We start from the raw sequence: 26,575 nt of genomic DNA on the forward strand, positions 1-26,575 counted from the left end.
AACACTAATCCATCTATTAGTTAGTGTCTGGAATGGACTTATGCTGTTTTTAAGTTCAAGTGTAGTGGTAATTGCTTTTTTGGCAACACTTGGTGAGCAAAATAATTCATTAAGCTCATGACATAGTAAGTGGAGTGATGCGGAAATGTTTGTTACTGGCTACTACCTGGCAGACTTAGTATCTGTATTTAATATTTGATTCTAATGACAAATGTCATGTTTTAGACGGCAATATTGTTCAATTAAGATAGCTTGTGTGCTATTGTTTGCGAAGCTGTTGTCAATTAAGAACACTTATTATGTATGTCTAGCTTGCACTAATCTGATATATCGATCGAATATCAATCCGATACAAGCAAAATAAAATATCTGGACACCCCTGGCTGGTCATTAGTATCACAATGTAATTATTTTTTCACTACAATATGTATTTTTTCTCTTTTTTTCTTGCATTGTTACTTTTTTAAACATTTTTGTTTAAACTCTTCTACGGGCGAACAAAACTAACAACCCTGCCATAACCCTTCTTTGGTTGACATCAGTAAAAGAAACAAAGTTATTATATAAGTGTGATTTGTTTTTTTAAATGTCATTGATGGCCTTTTGAATCTTTCAATTTGGCAGGAGTTCGACAGTTGGAAATAATGTGCTACTTTGGCTGCATGTCTGTTTTGGCCAACTATTTTGTCTTCATGACATTCTTCCCTGCATGTGTCTCGCTGGTGCTGGAGGTAAGAGTTTAATTGCTCGTGCCTTTCAGTGTTTTCAGTTTCGTTGACTCAGAGATGCCTTCCAACAGTTGTCTCGTGAGAGTCAAGAAGGACATCCAATTTGGCAGCTGAGCCATTTCTCCAGAGTGCTCGAGGAAGAGGAAGACAATAAACCCAATCCTGTCACCCAGAGAGTCAAGATGATCATGGTAGGACCTCTAATTTGTCATTGTTTTCCTTTTTTTTTAGTTTGAGTTTCAGTTTATTTCGAACATGCAAGCATACAACATGATACATCACAATTTCCAGTTTCTCTTTTCAACATGTTCGAAAAGGAGTAGGAAGAAGCAGAGCTTATTTAATCCTACCCCTTTTCTTTTACATAACAGTTGCTAAAACTTTTGTTCACTTCCTGTTCTCAATTTATTCCCAATATACTCCACAAGTAATCACAATAAAAATAAATAAATAATACTCTGTGAAGTAAGTTACATTTCATATGGTGAGATGAGTAAGATTATTTTGAAAAAATGAACGGATGGATGGATGAAATAAATTCAGAATGTTTATCATGGTTCTTCTTCTTTGTACTTTGTAAGCACTAAGTTTGAAGAGTTTCTTGAAGTGGATCATATTTGTACTTTGTTTGATTGCTTTGCTTAATCCATTCCGTAATTTAATTCCACATACAGATATACTAAAGGTCTTAAGTGTTGTACGTGCATACAAATGTTTTAAATACAATTTTTCTCTAAGATTATATTTCTCCTCTTCTTTTGAGAAGAATTGTTGTATTTTCTTGGGTAGCAGGTTATAGTTTGCTTTATGTATAATTTTAGCTGTTTGCAAATTCACTATGTCGTGGAATTTCAGTATTTTTGATTCAATAAATATAGGGTTTGTATGTTCTCTATATCTAACATTATGTATTATTCTAACTGATCTTTTTTGTAACACCGTTAATGAATGAAGTGTACTTTTGTAGTTATTTCCCCAAATTTTCTTCTATACAGAACAGTGCTACTTGGCTTTTTGTTAGTAATTGAATCAAATAATCCCTTAAGAAATCACGTAAACCCAACTAATCTGTTGCAGACACCTTTTAAAATAAATACATTTTGTAGAGAATACTTTTAGTTTTACATGCAGAAAACAATGCAAAATATATAAGTAAGCATTTAACATCAATTTTACCTTTTTAATCGAAGCTTCTTGTTGGCAAAGACGATGATGAGCATAGAAGGTACTTTGCTCCAAGTCTTCCTTAAAGGCCTACTGAAATGAATTTTTTTTATTTAAACGGGGATAGCAGATCTATTCTATGTGTCATACTTGATCATTTCGCGATATTGCCATATTTTTGCTGAAAGGATTTAGTATAGAACAACGACGATAAAGATTGCAACTTTTGGTATCTGATAAAAAAAAGGCTTGCACCTACCGGAAGTAGCGTGACGTAGTCAGTTGAACATATACGCAAAGTTCCCTATTGTTTACAATGATGGCCGCATGAAGTGAGAGAGATTCGGACCGAGAAAGCGACAATTTCCCCATTAATTTGAGCGAGGATGAAAGATTTGTGGATGAGTAAAGTGCAAGTGAAGGACTAGTGGGGAGTTGAAGCTATTCAGATAGGGAAGATGCTGTGAGAGCCGGGGGTGACCTGATATTCAGCTGGGAATGACTACAACAGTAAATAAACACAAGACATATATATACTCTATTAGCCACAACACAACCAGGCTTATATTTAATATGCCACAAATTAATCCTGCATAAAAACACCTGCGTGTTTGTTATGCTAGCTCCTAGCTCCTCTGCTAGCTCCTAGCTCCATAGAACACGCCAATACAATTCAAACACCTGATCAACACACACAATCACTCAGCCCAAAAGACCGTTTACCTAACCCAAGGTTCATAAAGCTTATATATTTTTAAAAAGTTACGTACGTGACGCGCACATACGGTCAAGTTATCGAATGTTTAGCAGCCAAGGCTGCATACTCACGGTACCTGATATTCAGCTGGGAATGACTACAACAGTAAATAAACACAAGACATATATATACTCTATTAGCCACAACACAACCAGGCTTATATTTAATATGCCACAAATTAATCCTGCATAATAACACCTGCGTGTTTGTTATGCTAGCTCCTAGCTCCTCTGCTAGCTCCTAGCTCCATAGAACACGCCAATACAATTCAAACACCTGATCAACACACACAATCACTCAGCCCAAAAGACCGTTCACCTAACCCAAGGTTCATAAAGCTTATATATTTTTAAAAAGTTAGTACGTGACGCGCACGTACGGTACGGTACGTGTTATGCTAGCTCCTAGCTCCTCTGCTAGCTCCTAGCTCCATAGAACACGCCAATACAATTCAAACACATGATCAACACACACAATCACTCAGCCCAAAAGACCGTTCACCTAACCCAAGGTTCATAAAGCTTATATATTTTAAAAAAGTTACGTACATACGCAAAAAAAAGCCAAAGCTGCATACTCACAGTAGCACGTCTGCGTCTTTGTCATCCAAATCAAAGTAATCCTGGTAAGAGTCTGTGTTGTCCCAGTTCTCTACAGGCGTCTGTGTATCCAAATCAAAAGTCCTCCTGGTTAGAGTCTCTGTTATCCGAGTTCTTCCATCTTGACTGCATCTTCCGGGAATGTAAACAAAGAAGCGCCGGCTGTGTACTGTTGTGGCTGACTACGTTCGAAAAATACGTCCATTTCGCACCGACAACTTTCTTCTTTGCTTGCTTGGCTTCCTTCTCCATAATGCAATGAACATGATTGAAACAGATTCACGAACACAGATGTCCAGAATACTGTGGAATTATGAAATGAAAAGAGAGCTTTTTCGTATCGGCTTCAATGTGGAAGGCATACCCGTGTTCGCCGGGCTACGTCACACGCATACGTCATCCGCAGAGGCGTTTCGAACCGGAAGTTTAGCGGCAAATTTAAAATGTCACTTTATAAGTTAACCCGGCCGTATTGGCATGTGTTATAATGTTAAGATTTCATCATTGATATATAAACTATCAGACTGCGTGGTCGGTAGTAGTGGGTTTCAGTAGGCCTTTAAATGTAATTAGGGCTGGGAAATAAAACCATATAAAAATATATCGGGATAGACACGTAATAGATATCAATAAAAAATGTGTTCGATAAAACGTTTTTTCTTCGGCGGAAGAAAGTGAAAGTTGCAAAGCAAGGTTGGTTGCATGAACAAAAGCACTCGCTCTCTGGTAAACTAGCAACACAGAAAGTGATCACTGATCTTTGACATGCTAACAGACAATCAGGTAACCGTATTAACTATCATGTCTGGTGGCGCCATCTTGTTGTCTGGCGGGTGATTCTCTGCATGGAGTGAGAAGAGAAAGTAAAAATTAAGAAATTGTGGATAACAATGGAAAAGTCACCTGGACAGTATGGCAGTTTTTTGGATTTTTTCAAAGGGACCATAGTCAGACGAATGTGGTCTGTAAATGATGCAAGGTTCTTGTCACCACCTAGACCAGTAATACCACAACACCTTATTCGTGCTCACCCTTTAGAGCACAGCTGTAACTTCCTGGCACTAAACCTGCAGAAAATAGTTATTCTCATGTTTCTCTCTCTTTACATTTTCACACTTTACACTATTTTGTTACACTTTATTCAACATTTCTTACATATTTCTTATTTTTGCACCTTCATTTTAAGACATTATCTTTAAGTGTTCAATGTGATTTTAGAATGTTGTTTTCCATGGTTGTTGACATTTCCTTTCTTTTCTGCCTTGATAGCTGAGGGGATTATAATCAGAAGAAAGTTACATTTTAAATACAAATGTTTACATTTAGTATATGTTTCTCCCATTGCTTATTTTCAATAGGTCATCAAAAAAAATCAATAATTAGCAAAATAATGATACTGTTTTCAGCCATATCACCCAGCCCTAAACTCAATAAGTTTTCTCACCTTGTTTATCAATACACATCCACTTAAAATGGGTTATTTTGCAGCTGTTCTTAATTTTAAAAAATCTCAGAGGCTTAGGGCCTGATCTTTGATCCAAATATCAATTGCTAAATCGCGTGTACCAACAAAAAAATGTGTGAATTATTAGTGGGCATGTTGCAGGTGATCTAAGACTGCGTGTACAATCGATAATAAGTACAAAAATGGTGCCATATTTAAAGGCAGATTTTTCTGTGTGATGATTTTGACCAGCTGTCACCATGGTGTCCTGCACGTCCGGCATCATGTTTCAACCTGTGTTGTTGAACATGCAGCACACATACTGCAGTCTAGGCTAGTGGTTCTCAAACCATTTTCCCCATGTAGTGAAGTGCATTATATTTATATAGTGCTTTTTCTCTAGAGACTCAAAGCGTAGACTCAAATGTAGATATTTAATCTACATTTAAACCAGTGTGGGTGGCACTGGGAGCAGGTGGGTAAAGTGTCTTGCCCAAGGACACAACAGCAGTGACTAGGTTGGCGGAAGCAGGAATCGAACCTGGAACCTTCAAGTTACTGAGCCACAATGACCAACATTAAAGTACAGTATCATAGTAGGCCTAAGTATTCATTAAAAACAAGGCAGAGATTTTATTTAAAAAGTATATTTTATATTTTCGGCCAGTGAAACATGACACAGTTTGAACAGTAATACTCTTTGATTTTAGTCAAATAAAACACTACTTTAATCAAGTGATATTTTTGGCATACTACAAGATGGCGCCTGCGTACCGCTAGTGGTACATGTACCACAGTTTGAGAATCAGGGGTCTAGCCAATCTCAACAACAGAACCTATGAACGATGAAGTTACACTCTTTTGCTTTTGCCACAACGGGAACTATAACTAATGTGGTATACTGGAATGATTAACAACTAAGAAAATGCATGTTGCAAGGAGTTTTTATAATAATAAAAAATAAAACGCCTTTGTTTTGATGTCGTCCGTCTCCAGATCAGCCCTTAAACCATTTGTCAGCTCAAAGATGGAATTGCTGCATAAGACATTTGTGTGAAAAAGTAGTCCAAAATCGAATCATACTGTACCACACCTAGTGTGTGTGACAATCATTGGTACTTTAACTTTACTGTATGTTAATTCTGTTTTCTCAACTTCACCTTGTTGTGTCTGCAGTCCCTAGGCCTGGTTATGGTTCACGCCCACAGCCGGTGGATCGCTGAGCCCCTGTCCTTCAACACGACAGTTGGAGTCCCACATGTTGGGGTGGACAAAGAGCACCTCTCCCCCAGGAGGATTGAGCCAGTGATGCCATTGTGGCACTATTACCTCACCAGGTATGGAAGGAGAGTCACCAACTCAAAAATAGGAAGTACTTACATTGTCGGAATTTCAACATGTATTTTGATCCAAAATATATATTAGTTATATACGATTGCACTTATACAACTAGGTCTGCGCCGAACGATAGGCCACCGATCAGTTTTGGACGATTCTGAAAATTACAATCACAAAAGCTGATCCCCTCAAATAATGTTATCACTGGAGGACAAAGCTAAACATGTTACATACTTAGAAGAGCAAGCCTGAAACTGCCCAGCTAATTGCTAAGCTAGCTTCCAAGCTCTCTTGAAACGACAGAAGAAATAAGTGCTTAAAAATGTTTTTAAAGTGTAGATGGAAGCAGATATTTACAAGAAATGAACAAGTCGGTTAATAAGAGTAAGAGAGAGGATAACAACTGTTGGTGTGTAGCAGCCAGGAGTGGTACTACCAAGGGTAGTATCAGAACGCCAAAGCTATTTGATTGTATTTAAAAAAATGTAGAATCTTTTTTGTTGTTGTTGTTTTTGTCAATGTTACAAACTCAGGGAATACGTTAACAGGATGACTTTGAGGGCAAAAAGCAAAGGATTTAAATGTAGGTAGTAGTTTTGTGTACTATTGGCTAATTTGTTTTGATCAAATATTGTATGTGATTAAGAAGAATATTGTTTAAATATGGTTTTTATATTGACTTTTTATATTTCATAAAACAAAAAACATCTGTTTTTGGTCAGTTTTTTCACTTCTGCTGGCAGGTGTTTAAATTTATTTTTATATATAAAATAAACAAATGGGAATCTAACTTTTTTTTAGAATTAGTTATTGCTCTTTGACACTGAAAGAACACTTAATTTTTTTTTTTTTGTGTGTTTGAATCAATACATTTATTTTTTTCTTCTTAAAATCCCATTTATGACAAGAAAATGTAATAGAGTCCTCAACATTGAAAGTCAGTATCCAGTAGGGCCCGGTATGGAATTTGGTACTTTTATAGGCACCAACCAAATCTACTTCTGAGGATCCATTCCTGTAAAATCAAACGTGCCATAGTTCGATACCTTTGTTGCATGTGACGTCATGTCCTGGTGCAGTTGCTCAAGGAAACGATTACTCGAGCAACTCCCTCTAAGTAATGTTGCAATTTTCAACACCAACAAAGCAAGTATGCTTGGTAGAAAGCACTGAAGCGTAAAGTAGGGCTCCACTCTTCCAAAATGCGAAGCTTGATGCTACTTGGTTTGTCCATAGACGGGCTACTATTAGCATTAGCGATTTTACATGGCAATTTTTCTACACCTCCAAATTTGGTAATAAAAACTACAACTAAGATGAATGTTAAAATTGAACAGCTGGTGTGTAATAAGCACACTACTCAGGGCATAAACACTTTGTAGGGCACAGCATAACCAATTCAGCTTCATGGGGAAAAATTACCTTCTTAGACAACATACCAAAGTACAGTACTGCCATCTAATCTCTTTGCATTGCTAATGAGACTCAAATGCTATAATAAAACAATATGTAACACTTGGATAGTACAGTTATCATAATCAGATCCTTTTTGAGTGTTACAATAAAAAAAATGTAGTATCAAAAATGTAACATTTAATTACATGCACAAAAACAACCACCAAAAATGTGTACCGTTGAGTACCGGCACCGATTACAAGCTACTCTGAATTGGTACCGAATCGGTTCAAATGGGAATGATACCCATTCCTATTATTCGGTAATAGGAATCACATACTGATTTGTGGCTGGTCGATAGGCGCATCCATACATCTAACCTGTATTCTGTACGTATCAGCTTTTAATGGAAAGTACAAAGAGACGTCAAGTTGTGTTCCTGAAAGTTTAAAACATCATTTAAAACCTGGCTATTAATGGTTCTAAAGTCTTGCTGTGTCGAGTAGTTGTTTCCATGTTGTACATTTTATTAAACATGTCTGAACTGTAACAATAACAGTTTTCCTGCAGAATGGTAACCATGGACGTGGAGCAGTTCATTTGCCTGGCCTTAGCCCTGCTGCTGGCCATCAAGTATATCTTCTTTGAGCAAGTGGAGATGGAGTCTACCTTCTCAATAAAGAATCCCATCACCATGTCCACCTCATCACTGGTGTCACAAAGAGCGACAGAGGCCTGCTGCAGGAAGGAGCCTCCCCTCCAACACCACGTTCCACCCCTCAGTCATCCTCCTAGCACCGCAGCCAGCAGAGAAGATAGAGGTACTGTAGTATTTCCTGGCTGGGTCACTTTACATGGACGATAAACATTATCTGAAGTGATCATGTTTACAGCATAATCAAATATGCTTTAAGACTGCGGCGTCCAAACTTTTTTTGTTGAGGGCTGCACAATGTTCTCTTGGGCAGCATATGTACTGTGTGCGTGTGTCTGTGTGTCCGTGTGGAGTAAATTCAGCACACATTAAAATACAATCATAAAACTCAACCTACATACATTAGTACCCTGGTTTTTATATGTTAGTATGATTCGGTTTTAGGCTAAGATTTTCACCAAATCTAGGTGTTTTTCATACACCATCTCGGTTTTAGTCGTATTAAACACTACTTTTATGTACTTAAATAACCAGCCATGGAGCCAAATAAAGTTGTAACATTTCAATCAAAGGCAGTTAGTTCTTCATATTAATTTCACCTTTAATCACTTTGCATTTTTAGATGAGGTAATCCGACCCCTACTTATTCCTGTCCCTGGTCCTGATCCAAAGAGTGTCTTTGTCCTGGAAGAAGACCGGGAAGAGGTCAAGCCGGAAATCACAGACACATACCGCTCCTTGGAACCGAGAGGCCTGGAGGAATGTGTGACTATCCTGAAAAACCCTGAGGTGAGACCAATCTTCCCTCTAATTTTTCATGTGTGTGAGCAAACGCAAAAACTCCCTGAGCATTCAGTGGAGCCCATGTGAGCAACATCAGACGTACACACTGTGGCTACACCAGCAGCACACCTGTCCCAAACCTGACTAAATAACAAGTTAAATCTCCATCCATCCATCCATCCATTTTCTATGGCTTGTCCCTTTCGGGGTCGGGGGGTGCTGGAGACTATCTCAGCTGCATTCGGGCGGAAGGCGGGGTACACCCTGGACAAGTCACCACCTCATCGCAAGGCCAACACAGATAGACAGACAACATTCTCTTATTATAATCAAATGACAGCAGTCATTTCCATGAGATTATTTTCTAATATACTGTAAGTGTTTAGGCCCACTTACAATGACAATAACAAAAAATATTGTTTTTCATGAACTGTGTACTTGTATTGTTTGTCTGGGTGGAGGTTAGGGCTGGGCGATATGACTAAAAAATTTATCACGATATAAGTGTTTCATATCAGTCGATATCGATAATTATTGATTAAAAAAAACAACTATTCTCAATAAAGACCAGGAGAAAAAAGGCTGAATTTAAATACTTTTATTTTAAATATAACCTTTAACCTTTAGAACGAGGTCAGCATTATGAAAAACAGTCAGATAAATGAAAATACTGGTCGATGTGCAAATATTGACATTAAATAAATGCTTAATCCAACAAAATGTGCAAAGTATTGTAATTAAGAAATGAGTAGTGTACAACTTAGGCTTTAAAGCCATATTGGTAACAATATATGCAAATAAATAACAGTCACATTAAGCAAGCAGAAACAAACATGTCTTACAGAATATTGTAAACATCGGAATAAACTTGCGTCTGAACATCTGTGACATCAGTCATTTATGGAAAAATCAAACCAACTTCAGTATCTCCTTTTCCACGGATTCCCTGCACATTGTGTAAAGCTATCTTGGAAAAGTGCTTTCGGCCAGGTAGAACATAACGGGGGTCGAGCACGTGTATGAGATTCTTGTACCCAGACTTCTCAACTATGCTGAGCGCTAGCATGTCCTTCCCTAATTGATACACCACTGCATCCGTTATTTCTTTATAACGTTTTGAATTTTTGTCGTATGGCATTGCTGCCGAGTAATACTGTCTGCGGCAACAACAGACCACCATCGAGACGATGGTGGTCTGTTGTTGCCGCTTCGGTGCTGTTCCACTTGCACCGGCTGATGTAGATGGTTGTGGCTGTTTGATACTGCTGTACTCCAGCGGGTGAGAGCGGCTCAGGTGGTAAAATAAGTTTGTCGTGTTCCCAGACTTGGTCGGGACGACGACCTTGCAAAGTTTGCAGACAGTATTACTCGGATTCGTATCGGATTTAAAAAATATCCAAAATACTGCCAAACTGGTGACGTGACGTTTCCTTTTTTATTTACAATTTCCTCTCGTGCTGCCGCACTCATATTCCCGTTTCGTTTCACTCCTCGTCGTCAGCTAGCCGTTGTTGCTTTTTTTTTTTCTTCCTGTTAGCATTTCCCAGAATGCCTTGCGGTTCAGGCTCGGCCGTGATAGGTCGAGAGGCCAAAGCCCTTCCTCTGCCTACACCCCCCAGAATGCCATGCGGTTTGCTCTGCCTTTCTTCCTATTTTTTTTCTAACAGAACTCAGTGAAATTATCGAACGTTCTATCGACCCCATTTTCTATTGATATTGATCACATGTCTATCGCGATATATATTGTTATTGTTTTATCGCCCAGCCCTAGTGGAGGTCCATCCATCCATCCATCCATTTTCTACCGCTTATTCCCTTTGGGGTCGCGGGGGGTGCTGGAGCCTATCTCAGCTACAATCGGGCGGAAGGCGGGGTACACCCTGGACAAGTCGCCATCTCATCGCAGGGCCAACACAGACAGACAACATTCACACTCACATTCACACACTAGGGCCAATCAACCTATCCCCAGGTGCATGTCTTTGGAGGTGGGAGGAAGCCGGAGTACCCAGAGGGAACCCACGCAGTCACGGGGAGGACATGCAAACTCCACACAGAAAAATCCAGAGCCCGGGATTGAACTCGGGACTACTCAGGACCTTCATATTGTGAGACAGATGCACTAACCCCTCTGCCAACGTGGAGGTCCTGCTTTGGAAATAGTTTGTACCCCTTTCAGACATTGCATTTAGTTCCGATTAAAACATTCACATGTTGCACAATGAGATGTAAGCAGGGGATCATGTGTACATTCCTGCAACTTCCTGTTTGTAAAAAATATTTTTTTTTTAGTATTTATTTAATATACTAACAGCATTTCATGATTAATATTTATAAAATAAGATTCCCAATAAATGACACTAGAATAAGCACACATTTGATTGGTAAATCATAGTGTAACGACCTGGAATGACACTTTGTGTGGTGTTGGAGTTGTCCGACTTTTTGTGTGGCTGTAAACGCATCACTGGCTAAGTGCCATATGTGCATGTGTTGGCGCAAGTGAGAAAGAGCGAGCGGCTGCTGTTGATATAACAAAGTTGCTTTTGGTCTGGTTTGTACTGCAGAAAATGACCAGTTTTGCTAAGTCTAATTTTTTTTACTAATGTTTTGGTGATGTGTTTATGGCCGACAATAAAGAGTTTTGCTCAGTAAAGTGATCGATGGAATTCATGTCCTCAAAGCGTCTCGACAGACGTTACAATATTTGAACAATGATGACGAAAACTGTTTTCTCTGTCGTGTCCGCGTGTCAAATTATGCGCTTATTTTTTTATTTGATTTTGTGCGTGGCATAGATTTGCCGTGCGCAGAGGACGCTTGAGCAGTGCGCAATTGCACAGGCGCGCACCATAGAGGGAACGTTGGGTGAGACACAAATGCAAACCCATACTTCCTGATATGGGAGGCAGAGATCACGGCACCTATGTTTAGTTCCAACTCCATGGTCTTGGTAGAAAATCTGGTTTTTGGATCATCAAGTCTGTTCATTTAATTAGGCCGTAGAAGCTTAGTCTCTCCATTCTTTCACTGGCTAAAGTGTGACCAAGGGTTTATTTTCGACCCGCAGCTATTTTTTTAGTCCTTTTGATGTTTTCATAGCAAAATGTATTTGTTAGCAATAAGATGTGTTCTTACGATTATACTGTCACCTAGAACACAAACTGGTTTTGGAATTTTGGTCCTCTTCAATGGCTGTGTGAAGTTGCTGGATATTCGCAGGAACTACCAACATGTACATGATCATGCTGCAACCTGAAGCAATGGGCGTGGGTGAAAGGCACAATGAGCCTCAGGACCTTGTTACAATATTGATATACTTTTTAAAATTCTCATGTACATGATCATGCTGCAACCTGAAGTGGTGGGTGTGGGTGAAAGGCACAATGGGCCTCATGACCTTGTTACAAAATTGCTATGCTTTTAGAATTCTACCAATCAAATGCACTCGTGTCCATAACTAACGCCTGCCCATACCCCAACCCCACCACCACCATGGTCCACTCGATTAACAACGTTGATATGCTTTTAGAATTCTACCAATCAAATGCACTCGTGTCCGTAACTAACGCCTGCCCATACCCTGACCCCACCACCACCACCATTGTCCACTCGATTAACAACGTTGACATCACCAAACTGCGTACACGCCATCTCCACAATGGAAACCGTAATTGGTTTGTGAAGAGAACATCATTTTTCAAAGAACCAGAAGTCGCTAAATGTCAGCATTTGCCTACTCAAGTCGGTTAGGTCGAAACCCTGAGTAGGATATGCAGATTAGCTTCCCTGAGACTGTTTTTGTCAGGGGGTGGCTGGAATTGTTGCCTGAACTAAAAAATTCTAGATCATTATTTCAAGTCAGAATTTGTGGATGGGTGGAGGGAGTCCTCGGTGGACACTGCAGGGAAGACCTGGCAGGATTCTGGCAGAGAGACCAGTGAATCACTCTGAAAAAAGGTTAAAAAGACTGACAGGATACCATTCCTACTTAAATAATAACAACTTTAAAGAGAGGTTATCAGAGGTGGTTCCACACCTGAGTGAAGGAGTTGTCATTGACCTCATGAAAGACAGTGGCAATGATTCCACATCTGCAATAAAGGAAGTAGGTGAAGGTAACCTGGGATCCTTAGAGTGGTCACCCCCACCTCCTGGCTTGTCTGGAGAAGAGCAATGTAAGTCACGGGCGAGTTCAAGGTCCAGGATGAAAGAGCAGTTACCGCTCTACAGGGCCGTAGCCTTCCCAGTCCACTAGCTACTGGTATCCTCTTCGACAAACATCAAGGATTAGGGATGAATACCGAATATCTGTATTTTTTTAGTACCAGTTCCTAGTTGGTTCAGCCCTCCTGAACTAACAGTAATGCCATCGTTGTTTTTTTTATCCAGCTGACGGTGGTAATTATGACCTGTTGTCACATTGGGTTCAGCTGCCACTGCATACACACAACAAATCAGCTTGTAAGAAGCAACACCACACAAAAGTTTAACACCACAATTTATCTTTAAAAGTCCCTCAAAGTCATGTACGCTAGTGAACGTGAATGCCACTTCATCAACCGTCCTCATAGCCGTCCATTAATCCACAGGCCAATAATAATCCACTAAAATAAGTGAAAACTCGAAGTACCACAACAATCCATAAAGTTGCTTTGACGCAAGATAAAATCTGCTGACAGGGTCGTAGTCGCCGTCTGACGTCACCCCATCGCGGCGCAAGACACCTTGCTTAAATGTTTCACTTCTCTCTCTTGACTCTACAACTGAACGATTGGGCATTAATTACACTTAATCATTAAGTATTTTTATTGTTCACACAACACATACGCAGGTCGTAGTTGTCAACCTGTGGTCCGTCACTCAAATATGTTGGGAGGTCTACAACTTATTGTGCTAATAAAAAATTATTTTTTTCCCACATCAATTAAATATAGTACCGATAAATATCGGTATCGATAGTGAAAATCGATAAGGGCATCGTATCGACAAAATCTTAACGATATACATCCCTGTCAAGGACACAGCCGACAGTAAAGGCGAGATTGTCATCAAAGAGCCAAGCGGGAGGTGGGGTCCTGGAGTTTGCGACAGAGAACTGGAAGACACCAGACAGATTTGGGTAACTGTCTGTCTTCAGTTCAAGCTACACAAGGTGACGTGGGACAGATCCACTAGAGCTTCAAGAGTGGGTGTGATGGTTTTAGTGGAAGGAGGGACGGGGGATTTTAGGCACTGAGAGTGGCAGAAGTTGGGTATTCCCCTGCCTTCCAGTTCATGTGTTGTCTAAGCCACGGAAACTCAAGAACCAAGGAGTTTGGTGTGTGACTGTGGCCATCCAGGTTGAGCGTTATTCCCAGCCCCTTGCTCCAGAGTCCAGCAAGGCTGATACTGTTAGGAACTGACTGTAACACATGATCTAGTAGGGAGTTGCATCAGGACTCCCACCTTCACTGACCGGCATTGGAGTCTGTTTGCTCAGGGCAGTTTCCTTGTAAAAGGTTGGAACTGGCACAGTACAAACACTTGCCAGCTTGTAGTCACCATTCCCGTTCTTTAGGGGTTAGTCTTGCTTGTCCTCGCCGCATCGGCTCAAATGGTTGTACAAGAAGGGTTGGACGCTCTGTTTTGGCACCGTTCCCGGACCCGGTTGTCTACGCTCATAGGTGAAAGTGCATTGAGGCCGTTAACTCATCCTCAAGGGTCTTGGTAAGACCGCTGATGAGTACAGGTCAGAGGGCACCCTCATCCTATCTCGAGTCTGCTGCTAATGTCCGTAAATCTACAGAATATCCTGCTAACCTTCAGGGATCTTGGCAACGTGCTGAAATGAAGTTTTCAGCTGGGCCCAAGCAGTCAGGGGTGGTAGAACGGCAAAGGTGATGGAGATGTCCTGGGACAAAAAGACATCGTGAAAAGACCTTGATCTAAGTGAGCGTGCTTTGGTCGTCAAAGAAAGTCTTGGGTCACATTGCAGGAAAGGCCCAAGGTTCCTTGAGGCCTAGTTTCTGGTCTTTAGAGTCCAAATAAAGAAGCAAAGCAAATTAGTTGGCACCATATTCACCTGTGTATACATACAAATGAATTTATTGAACACTTTAATCAAAGTATGTAAAAAAGAAAATAGCATAGCCTTTGTAGACCAGGGCAACTACCTAACTGGGAGACCATGTTTTCTGCAGCAAGGCTCTCGTTTCCTAAGTGATGCTGAGGTGATGCTGTTGGTCAACTCCAAACACATTCCTGCTTACAAGCTTGAGGCCATGATGGAGATACCTGAAAGGGGCGTGGCCATACGGAGACAGATGATATCAGCAAAACTTCCCTCTCCCGCCGCACTCTCGTCTTTGCCGTTCACGGACTACGACTACTCCAAGGTGAGGTCCCGCTCATACAAGCGACACAATGAATACACATCTTTGCTTCGTATTGTACAAAGCTGTCCACGTCACTTCCAGGTGATGGGTACCTGCTGTGAGAACGTCATTGGATATATGCCTGTGCCAGTGGGCGTGGCCGGGCCGTTACATCTGGATGGGAAGCAGTTCCAAGTTCCTATGGCAACGACTGAGGGTTGTTTAGTGGCGAGTACTAATCGGGGCTGCCGAGCAATTGCTGTAAGCTTCATTAGACTTTATCTTGACTTTGAAAATTTTTCTTTCTTAAATATTTACAAAAATACAGAACTGATCATGAAACGATAATGTGAATCATACAAATATACTCAATTGAACAAATCAAGCAACAGAAAACCGAAATGTTTTTGGACGAAATAGCTGTCGCAGTAGGAAGAGGATTCATATGGCCCCATTCGTTGCGGTTTACCTGACACATAAAACATAACGAATTTGAAGGATGCACTATCCACTTTAGCTGCCAAATGGCAGTAGGGTGTTGAATATCTTAAAATGTGTTTTGTGGCAATTCAAACTTTGGCCACAGTGTCACTTGCTATGTAGAGTGGCGCTTTCCATCATTTTCAGCAGACTGCATTGCAAAATGATCAACCCCCCCCCCCCCCCCCCCCCACCCTTCTTCACGTGAGATTCCTGGGGCCATATGAATCCCTTCCCTGCTGTACAGGTGTCCCTGAACCATGGTAAATGATAATACATATATTTTAGAACATGAAAAAACTGTTTACGTCCTTCTAAATAAGTATCATAATTAGATTCCCCCAAAGATGAAATAGCACCCATATTGTCTGGTTTTGCATTGCGAGTCCCACATTGTCATTCCACTTTGTTCATGCCAAAGATCCACTAATTTGGACTTAGTCAAAAAGTACTTCTGCTAAAATTTGGTTGCATCAATGTCGGAAAATGTTCACTCTTAGCCTGGAAACAGAAGTTTGGTAAATGTCTTTATCGAACACCACATCATAATCTTAGAGAATAAGACAAATATTGCACTGTATTATTCATAAGACTGACTTAGGCCTACAAATATAGCAAATATTACAGGTGGGACCCTTTGGCACCTCACAATTCAATTCAATTCAAATTTTTGGGATGATGATTTGATTCAGTATCAATTCTCTATTTAACACGATTCACAAAATATATTATCTAGTATATACATGATGATAAAACCTTTTCAAACCAGCTTACAGGTCATAAAAGCTCCTGTTGGCTGCAGACGTACAATTTATACAGTGTTTTTTTTTTAATATCAAATATATTTTTTAGCCTCACCACACTGCGCTTCATACACTGCAACTTCACTGCATTGATTAAAAGAAAAGAAAAATCCAAAGCATATTTGATATATTTAAAAACATGATTTTTATTTGTTCATTTTCTACAGTATATCGATTCATAATTTGAGGATTTTATTTATTTTTTTAAATTGTAATAATTTTTTTATTACTCTATATTTTCCAAGAATTTATAATAAAACATTTTTATAATTTTATGATTTTGTGTTTTATCGATTCCCAAATTAGGAATTGATTTATAAAAGGTATAAATAAAAATCAGGATTTAGATTTTTTTTTCAGTACCCTTATTAAATATGCTTTAGAATAGTTTTTCTGTGAAGCGGCAGTGTTTGAAGGGCGGTGTGCCGAGGTACGACTGTATCCTGCCATTATATCGTGTGTAACTGGCTTGGTCCCCTGCATGCTGCAGCTGGCAGGCGGAGCCAGCAGTCGCATCCTGGCTGACAGAATGACCCGAGGACCTGTGGTGAGGCTGCCCTCTGCCTGCCAGGCTGCTGAGGTTTCAGCCTGGCTGGAGAGCACAGATGGTTTCCAGGTCATCAAAGAAGTATTTGACAGCACCAGCAGGTAAACGTTCAGCCGCCGGGTTGGATCACGATGTCATGCGTCGCCTGCTCCTTGTTAGTCACTCCTGTGGTTCATGTTGGCAGGTTTGCTCGGTTGCAGAAGTTGCTGGTTGGTCAGGCTGGAAGAAACCTCTACATTCGTTTTCATTCTAAGACAGGTGATGCCATGGGGATGAATATGATCTCAAAGGTCAGTGTGCGTGTGAAGACATTTTGAATAGAGTTGAAAGGTCAAGAAAAAAACCTACTGAAACCTTGTCCTGCTGCAGGGTACAGAGCAGGCGCTCAGCAGACTTCAGCAGCACTTTCCAGAGTTGCAAGTACTGGCTGTCAGTGGGAACTACTGTACCGACAAGAAACCAGCTGCCATTAACTGGATTGAAGGCCGGGGCAAATCTGCAGTGTGTGAAGCCACCATCCCTGCTCATGTCGTCAAAGAGGTGAAAGTCACTGTTTTCCTTGACATTGTGTGTCGACTTCATTAGCTCTGGAAGGTAAATAAATAAATAACATAAATGTAATATTAGATTCAAATTTAGCTTGAATTATATTTTTTTCCTCTACGGCTGTTGTGCTAACCTGTTCAAATTTCTTCAGAGATTCTGAACACACAAAACACATCTGGACCTGTGGTGACTCTAATCTACATTTAACACTAGATCTGTGTTTCTTAACCATAAGGCCCTATTGTTCATTTTATTGACAGTTGAGTTAAGAATCATATTCATTATTAATTGAATTTATTTTTGCACAATATAATTGTATGTACAATGAAGGTATTTTTCATCAGTTTAAATGTCCCTTCTAGTGTTGTCTCGATACCAATATTGTGGTACCGGTACCAAAATTATTTCGATACTTTTCAAAATAAAACAAAAAATTGCATTATTGGCTTTATTTAAACAAAAAATCTTACGGTACATTAAACATGTTTCTTTTCCAAGTTTGTACTTGAATAAAATAGTGAACATACAAGACAACTTGTCTTTTATTAGTAAGTAAGCAAACAAAGGCTCCTAATTTAGCTGATGACATATGCAGTAACATGTTGTCATTTATCATTCTATTATTTTGTCAAAATTATTAAAGACAAGTGGTAGAAAATTAATTATTAATCAACTAGTTCATTTACTGTTAATATCTGCTTACTTTCTCTTGTAACATGTTCTATCTACACTTCTGTTAAGATGTAATACTCACTTATTCTTTTGTTGTTTGATACTTTACATTAGTTTTGGATGATACCACAAATTTGGGTATCAATCCAATACCAAGTAGTTACAGGATCATTCACTGGTCATATTCAGGGACATATTTCCTGAGTTTATAAACATAATATAAATTAAAATTTGGCGGACCGGTACTTTTCAGAGGCGATATAGTACCAAATATGATTCATTAGTATCGCGGTCTTATACTAATACCGGTTTACCGTACAACCCTAGTACCTTTCATATGCAGTATATTTGGTTAGTACTTGTTCTTATAATCAGCCTGACCTAAGTCTGTTTGTGATTAACATTAGTTTTCATATAATTTGACAAGGTTGTAAACTGTAAGTAGTTTAGATATAATTATTGAATACGATTTAAAATCAAGAGTAAGATTACTAATTCACTGTTAATATTTGAGTGGGCCCCAGGTGGAAAAGTTAAGAACCCCTGGTTGAGATGATCTGTATTATGTTTTAGTGTAAATTTTGCTCCAAAGTCACATTTATAACCCGCTTTCTGCATATGTCTGCAAACGGTTTGAGTGTGTAGGCGTTTCCTTTAAAACGCACTGTAGTGGTTTCCCTCTTGTGGCTTCTCCTGATCACAATAGACCTTCACAGGAGCCCGGGAGTCTGGTTTGAATAATGTTTTTTTTGGCGCACGCGCCAGGACAGCACTCTGCTCTGCAACTTTTCAGTCCGACTCTGCTGTGTGAGCACGCAAGGACAGCGCTCTGCTCGGCGACTTTCCAGTCTATTTTGGCTTTGTCTCTCTCTCTCGTCTCGGCTTGGTCTTGCATGCGTGTGTGTCGTCTCGTTCCAACTCCAACTCCCATTCGTGTGTCTCGGCCACTGATAAGCATGGCAAGTGATTGGATGATCAGCCCCAGCTGGGTAATCCAATCACCATGAATGAGGTAGATCCCCACGACTTGATCAATTGAAAAGTAGCTCGCCTGCAGAAAAAGTGTGGGCACCCCTGCTCTAAAACATATTTAAAACCCTCCAACATTTTTTATACACACTGCAAGTGTCTGTCTGTCTCACTGCAAGTATACAGTATATATAATTTAGTAACAGACACCTTCATAACAATATGTAATATGTACTATATACACACTGCAAGTGTGTATGTATGTATGTATGTATGTGTATATATATATATATATATATATATATATATATATATATATATATATATATATATATATATATATATATACCGTAATTTCCGGACTATAAGCCGCACCTGACTATAAGCCGCACCAGCTAAATTTAGGGGAAAATACAGATTGCTCCATATATAAGCCGCACCCGACTATAAGCCGCAGGGTTTTGATGTGTAATTAGCGTAGTATATAGGGGTTCCTGCTACCACGGAGGGGATTGTCGGGACAGAGATGACTGTTTGGGAACGCAAAGCGTCCCATCTATTAACAATAAATCTTTCAATCATTCAATCAAACTTTCACATCTTTGACATGGCGAACAGCATTCGTGCAGAGTACAAATAATACAACGGTGCAAAGTAATACAAAGTGCTCGCCTGTACGTTATCAAAATAACCATAAAAGTCAGTCTTTAATCATTGTGTCATCGTCTTCCTCCTGCGTACTAAAACCACCGAAATCCTCTTCGTCGGTGTCGGCGAAGAACAGGCCGTAAATAAGCCGCACCCTTGTACAAGCCGCAGGGACCAGAACGAGGGGAAAAAGTAGCGGCTTATAGTCCGGAAATTACGGTATATATATAGTAACAGACACCTTCATAACAAACAACAAAGACTATTTTATAGAAGCCAGCACGAAGGAAGAGTGAGACGTTGGAGCAGACAGAAGCCAATAGAGTGAAGTTAAAGCGACTCGAAGCTGCAAAATGTGGAATTTGAAGCCATGCTATTTCAACATAAATGGAGTGCTTACCAAAATAAAAACGTCCCTGGCCAGATGGACCAAATGCACAACTGTCCATCGAGTGAGTCTCCATCCATCCATCCATTTTCTACCGCTTGTCCCGTTCACTTTATATTAATCTGTTACACGCAGCACGTTATTGCTGTCTGGCTAGCTGTGTACAAACAAAACATGAAATAATACTTTACAGATACTGTAATATATTGGTCATGTTTTTCAATCAGTTCAAATTGGTTTTGTATCACAGTGTTGTGCATTACAAACTCAATCGCGTTTTGTGTTGTAGAAGCCAGCTTATCTCTTGCCATAGTTCACTTTTATGGCTAATACCGTAGTACGCCGATGTGTTACTACGATAGAAAAAGAGTGTTTGCTCTTACAATAACAATGTCCCTACAGCTTGGTTATTATACAGGTTACTGAAGGTAAATTAAGTATTGTTGATGGTTTTTGAAGGTATTTTTAAAGTGATTTAGAGGTGCAATTGATTGCTGCCATTAGTTGCATTGCTAGCTACCAAGAACGAGTCGATTTTTACAAATTAGACTGCATTATGATTGTGAACCATCGGCAAAATTCCCCAAAAAAGTGCAGTTCCCCTTTAAGTGCACACCCACCCAAAATGCTAATTGATTGTATTGCTTTTCACAGTATTTGATATATCTTGTAAAAGGTCTGCCCTGCACATGAATGCCGTACATAAATATTATTTCCAGCTGAGTGTCATTGTAATGAACAGAAACACCGTGATGATCTGTTTTACAAGATGATGACATAACGACTGCATTAAAAAGCAGCTGTTGATAAAGTTCTTCCTTGCTGTGACATATTACATGATGTTGGTGGTGTACAACCTCTTGTGCTAAATAAAATAGTCAACAAAAATGATTTTTTTCACATCTTTATTTACACCCATTACACATGGTACCCATAAGAGTACTGATGAATACCGGTATCAATAAGGAATATCGATAAATGTATATATTTGTTTGTATCAATAAGGAATATCGATAAATGTATATATTTGTTTGTTTTCACTTTAAGATGGACAACTTTAACTTGATTGTTTTATGTTGTTAAAATGCATTGTAGGTTTTGAAGACCACAACAGGAGCTCTGGTGGAAGTGAACATCAACAAAAACCTTGTGGGCTCTGCCATGGCAGGCAGCATCGGTGGATTTAACGCGCATGCGGCTAACATGGTGGCAGCTATCTACATCGCATGTGGACAGGTGATTTTCCCAACAATTCTCCCTAAGCACAGTCTCATCCCTGGCTTCACAAAACGTGTGTACTGCAGGATCCTGCACAGTCAGTCAGCAGCAGTAACTGCATCACCCTGATGGAGGCGTCAGGGCCTACAGGAGAAGACCTGTACATCAGCTGCACCATGCCCTCCATCGAACTGGGCACAGTAGGCGGGGGCACCAACCTCCCTCCCCAGCAAGCTTGTCTTCAGGTAGGCTCCACCATGCACGCCACAGAATATTCATCAGAGCAAAGTCGCTCCACATTTCATGTCCTATAGTTCAATACCTCTCCTCTCACCTAAAATTAGCAAGGATTGGCACCAACAATTAACCATTTTAGTGGGTTAGCTCATGTTGAAGTTATTGTAAGTGGATTAACTTTGTGTGCAGATGTTGGGTGTGCAAGGTGCCAGTGAGGACTGTCCGGGGGCCAACGCCAGACAACTGGCGAAGATCGTGTGTGCCACTGTGCTGGCTGGAGAACTCTCACTGATGGCTGCTCTGACAGCTGGACACCTGGTCAAGAGTCACCTGACACACAACAGGTGACTGTTTTTTCATGCCTAATAAGGATAACCAGCTACTCTTTTAATTGGACTACTTTTTTGGAAAGTGTTTGAAAGTGTCAAGTATTTAAAGTCAGCGAGCATCAACAGAATTTAAATATCAATAACACCTGCCAAAAGGTAGAGCTCGACCGATATCAGGATACTGTATATTGGTATTGGTCTCTTTTTATCTTAATTAAAACATTTTGTACAACTACAACAGATGGCATAAGCATTGTAAGCATTGTATCATAAGCAGATACAATATATACCAGTATTTAGTATATAAAATAAATATTTACTCAAGTACATAGTAATAACCTTTCTCTCCCTGCTGGTTGCTTGTACAGTAGGTTTCTTCTGCTTACCTATAAAATCTCGCATTTTTTTTGCTGGGAAATCCTGTTTTTGTCCTTCTTTTTCCCGGCATCTACCTGGTCCACTTTTTTTGTTTATTGCTCGATTGAGTCGCTCGACAAGCCTCCGTCCGCAACACTCGCAGCGTGGGCTCATTAAAGGAGCGCGGCCATTTTTGTGATCCGGGATTCAATCAAATAACGCGACAGGGATGGAAGGACATAAGAGACGACAGAGAAGAAATCTCTGCCAAAAACCCAAACTTTGTAAAAAAAAATCTTGACAAATAGACAGGTAAATTGGAGCAGGCAGGAGCTCGCATATTCTCATTTTTTGCTGCTAAATTAACCACAACATTAGCGCCGCATTAAACATTGTCGCTACTGAAACTTGATGAAAGATAGAGATATACGGAAAAGAGTTGCAGTAGATTCAGGTAGCTCAGAGGACTGGCTAGCATATCGCTCTTTAAGAAACAAAGTCACCAAATTAAATAAACAGAAAAAAAGGGTGTACTACCAATCTAGAATTGAAGAAATTAAACATGATGGAAAAAAACTTTGGAGTACTCTCAATCAAATCATGGGTAGAGATCAAATGGGAAAAACACCAGCATTTATTGAATCAGGTGAAGGCTTTATCACCAAGCCCAAAGAAATTGCTGATTACTTCAACAATTATTTCATAAGTAAAGTTGATACTATAAGAAATGGCATGCTGCCTGTAAATTGTATTCTATCTGAGTCACTTATTAAAAATGATATAATGCAGGACAAAAAATGTAAATTTGAATTCTCAGTCACTAATGTATTGGAAATTGAAAATCTATTGTCTGAGTTGAAATCTGACAAACCTTGTGGTCATGATAATCTAGATAGTAGACTTTTAAAATTGTCAGCTGGAATAATAGCCAGTCCGATATGTTATATTTTTAACTTAAGTTTTAAAGAAGGAATCTATCCTCAAGTATGGAAGGTTGCTAGAGTAACTCCTCTACCAAAAAATAGGAAAGAAGCATTCACTGGATCGAATAGTAGGCCAATTAGCATTTTACCAGTATTAGGAAAATTAATGGAAACAATTATATTTAAGCAAATTCAAAATGATTTCTCTATAAATGACATTAATTCAGACTTTCAACATGCATATAAAACTGGCCATTCAACATGCACAGCTCTCACACAATTAACAGATGACTGGCTAAAACAAATCGACAGTAAATTATTAGTTGGCACAGTGCTATTAGATTTTAGTGCTGCTTTTGATATTATTGACCACAAACTACTACTTATAAAACTGTCTGCTTATGGTTTTAAACTCTCAGTGATTAACTGGATGAAAAGCTACCTAGTCAACAGACAGCAATGTGTCATGTTCAATGGAACCCTTTCAAATATTAAAACATTATATTGTGGTATTCCCCAGGGAAGTTGCCTGGGACCTTTTATTATACTCAATATTTGTAAATGATATGTCATGTATTTTAAAGAATGGTTGCTGTGCAATTTACGCAGATGACACAACAATATATGCTTATGCTGATAATTGCACAGACCTGAGCGGTATACTACAAGACAAGGTTATGCAGATTTCTAAATGGGTTACAGAAAATAAGATGAAACTTAATATTTCCAAAACAAAATGTCTTATTTGCTCAAAACATGCTCATAGAAAGGAACGCATATTGAATGTTTCTTTGAACGGAGTTCATATTGAACAAGTTAAAGAAGCCAGGTTGCTGGGAGTTACAATAGATGAAAGACTATCTTGGGCCACTCACATAGTAACAAAAATGAGCAGAAGCATCTCAATCATAAGAAGAAGTGCCTATTTTTTAACTAACACAACTACGAAACAAGTTATACAATCCCTTGTATTGTCACACCTTGACTACTGCCCAGCAATCTGGTCTAATGCATCCAAACAAGAACTCAATAAAATCCAGGTTACCCAAAACAGAGCTGCCAGACTAGCTCTCCATTGCTCATTTAGGACCGGTGTTGAGATAATGAATTGTCATGGATGAGAGTTGGTGAAAGACTAGCGTGTAGTTTGATTCTATTTTTAAAAACAATCTATACATACCATAAACCTTCATATCTGTATTCTCAGCTATTGCTTGCTAGTGAAAGTCACAACTATGGTACCAGGTTAGCCCTAAGAGGTGCTTTCACCCGTCTTAAACCCAAAAGTGATGTTTTGAAAAAGACTAATGTATAGGGCAATCACTTACTGGAATCGACTTCCACAATATCTGGTATCAATCACCAGCAGAGTGGGTTTTAAGAATAGACTAAGAGGAGAAGTATTGCGGAAAGAGATTATTCTAGATTGTACCTAATGTTAAGATTAAAGATTAAAGTACCAATGATTGTCACACACACACTAGATGTGGTGAAATTTGTCCTCTGCATTTGACCCATCCCCTTGGGGAGCAGTGGGCAGCAGCGGCGCCGCGCCCGGGAATCATTTTGGTGATTTAACCCCCAACTCCAACCCGTGTTGCTGAGTGCCAAGCAGCATGACTGTTTTTATTGACTATTGACTATTTTATTGATTATGGGACAAGCAGTAGAAAATGGTGGATGGTACTTTTTTCGTCACTTATTGTTTGTCTTTGGTATACTAATGTATATATTTTAGGCCGTTGGTTCTTTGTTTTATTTTTACAAAAATATATATATATCTATTTTTATATTGCTCTTTTTATCTTTGGTATGAACAATATTATGTAAACTCGAAGTTATTATTATTTTTTTGGTTCTTTGTTGTTGCTATTTTTGTATTACAACATTTTATTATTTGATCATGTACTGCTTTTTAATCTTTTGTTTTGTGATTGTGTGATGTTTTTGCCTGGACCCCAGGAAGAATAGTCTCCACTGCGGTGTAGACTAATGGGGATCCTTAATAAACTAAACTAAACTAAACTGGTCTGACTTTTCCTAAAAAAAATGTTTAAAAAACGACTTAAAGCCTTGTCTAGCTGTTTACTGACGTATACTTTTCATTTTTAAATAACTTCAAATGAATATTGGCTCCAAATATCGGTTATTGGCCTCCTTGACTACTAATAATCGGTATCGGCTCTGAAAAAAACATGTCACTCGATCTCTGAACTATACATTGAAAAAAGAACGGTAGTGTTTTAGAACTTCCCAGTACATCAAAACAAACAATGCTGTGCTGATAAATATGACCACAAATAAAGTATTTGATATTCTAAAGAAAACAGCACTGTTGTGGAGCCTTCAAGTGTAAAAAACAAACAAAATATTTCATTATACATCTCATTTTGGATGAAATATGTTTGTTTTGTTCTTTTTATTAACCTTAAAAATTGTATTCGATATTACTATCAACATTTCAGCCTTTTCACATTATACTATGCCTTTTTGATATATTTTTACATTTGTACAGTTTTTTTGTTGTTTAATTTCTCCCTATTGTGCCATAAAAAAAAGCGGTGCGTTCAGCAAATGGCCCCCAGGCCACACTTTGCTTTCCTGGTGACATAAGTAAAACTGGTGTTCAAAGTGTTGCCAGGCAACACAAAAGTATATATAAATGATATGTTCTTAGCACTCATGGAAGTGATAAAGGTTTAGGCCCCGTTTACACTAACCCGGGTAAGGTTATCCAGGGTAAATCACACCTAACCTTATCCGTGTCCACACACAACAATGCCACCGTTTAAGACCCCCGCCCCCCTCCATCCGCCATAGTCAAATCCAGTGTTGCTTTGTGTGCAAGTTCTTAAATGTAACTTATCTGAACAATATCCAGTGTTGTGGTATTTCAATTATCTGGAATCCAGTGTGCTCTGGGGCCCTATTGTAGTGAATCACACCTGAGCCATCATAAATTAATCAAATCTTTATTAGACACGTAAACAATGTGATAAAGAACATTTGACAACAATCAATCTAGGGATCTAGATATCTGGTCAGGACACTCCTCACTCTTTTGCCTTCACCTTCATTTTCCATTAGTTTTTGGTGACTTTATACAGTCTGGACCTAGACGTCGAGTCCGCGACATACATGGCGGACAATAACTGATACAGTCTGCTTTGCCCGTCCAAATGCATTTGCCGTTTTCCGTAGTTAGTTTTCCCTCGACGGCCACGTAATACAAAGCAAAC

General features: G+C 39.3%; 1 protein-coding gene across 3 annotated transcripts in view; it reads left to right on the plus strand.

Annotated features, from left to right (window-relative positions):
* The window catches only part of LOC133652711 (3-hydroxy-3-methylglutaryl-coenzyme A reductase-like), a 44,622-nt gene that overhangs the window by 14,112 nt on the left and 3,935 nt on the right, over positions 1–26,575 (plus strand). For 2 of the 3 annotated variants that reach the window (XM_062051748.1, XM_062051749.1), the window contains exons 7-19: positions 625–731; positions 800–919; positions 5,869–6,029; positions 7,996–8,246; positions 8,703–8,869; positions 15,046–15,240; positions 15,322–15,480; positions 16,993–17,150; positions 17,234–17,339; positions 17,419–17,589; positions 21,368–21,508; positions 21,577–21,735; positions 21,917–22,071. In XM_062051748.1, the coding sequence (XP_061907732.1) occupies positions 625–731; positions 800–919; positions 5,869–6,029; positions 7,996–8,246; positions 8,703–8,869; positions 15,046–15,240; positions 15,322–15,480; positions 16,993–17,150; positions 17,234–17,339; positions 17,419–17,589; positions 21,368–21,508; positions 21,577–21,735; positions 21,917–22,071 (2,050 nt within the window). Of the gene's footprint in view, positions 1–624; positions 732–799; positions 920–5,868; positions 6,030–7,995; positions 8,247–8,702; positions 8,870–15,045; positions 15,241–15,321; positions 15,481–16,992; positions 17,151–17,233; positions 17,340–17,418; positions 17,590–21,367; positions 21,509–21,576; positions 21,736–21,916; positions 22,076–26,575 lie in introns of those variants that run through there. The other variant, XM_062051750.1, reaches the window with a different exon arrangement.

This window comes from Entelurus aequoreus, linkage group LG06, assembly GCF_033978785.1.
Source record: "Entelurus aequoreus isolate RoL-2023_Sb linkage group LG06, RoL_Eaeq_v1.1, whole genome shotgun sequence".
Lineage (NCBI taxonomy): Eukaryota > Metazoa > Chordata > Actinopteri > Syngnathiformes > Syngnathidae > Entelurus > Entelurus aequoreus.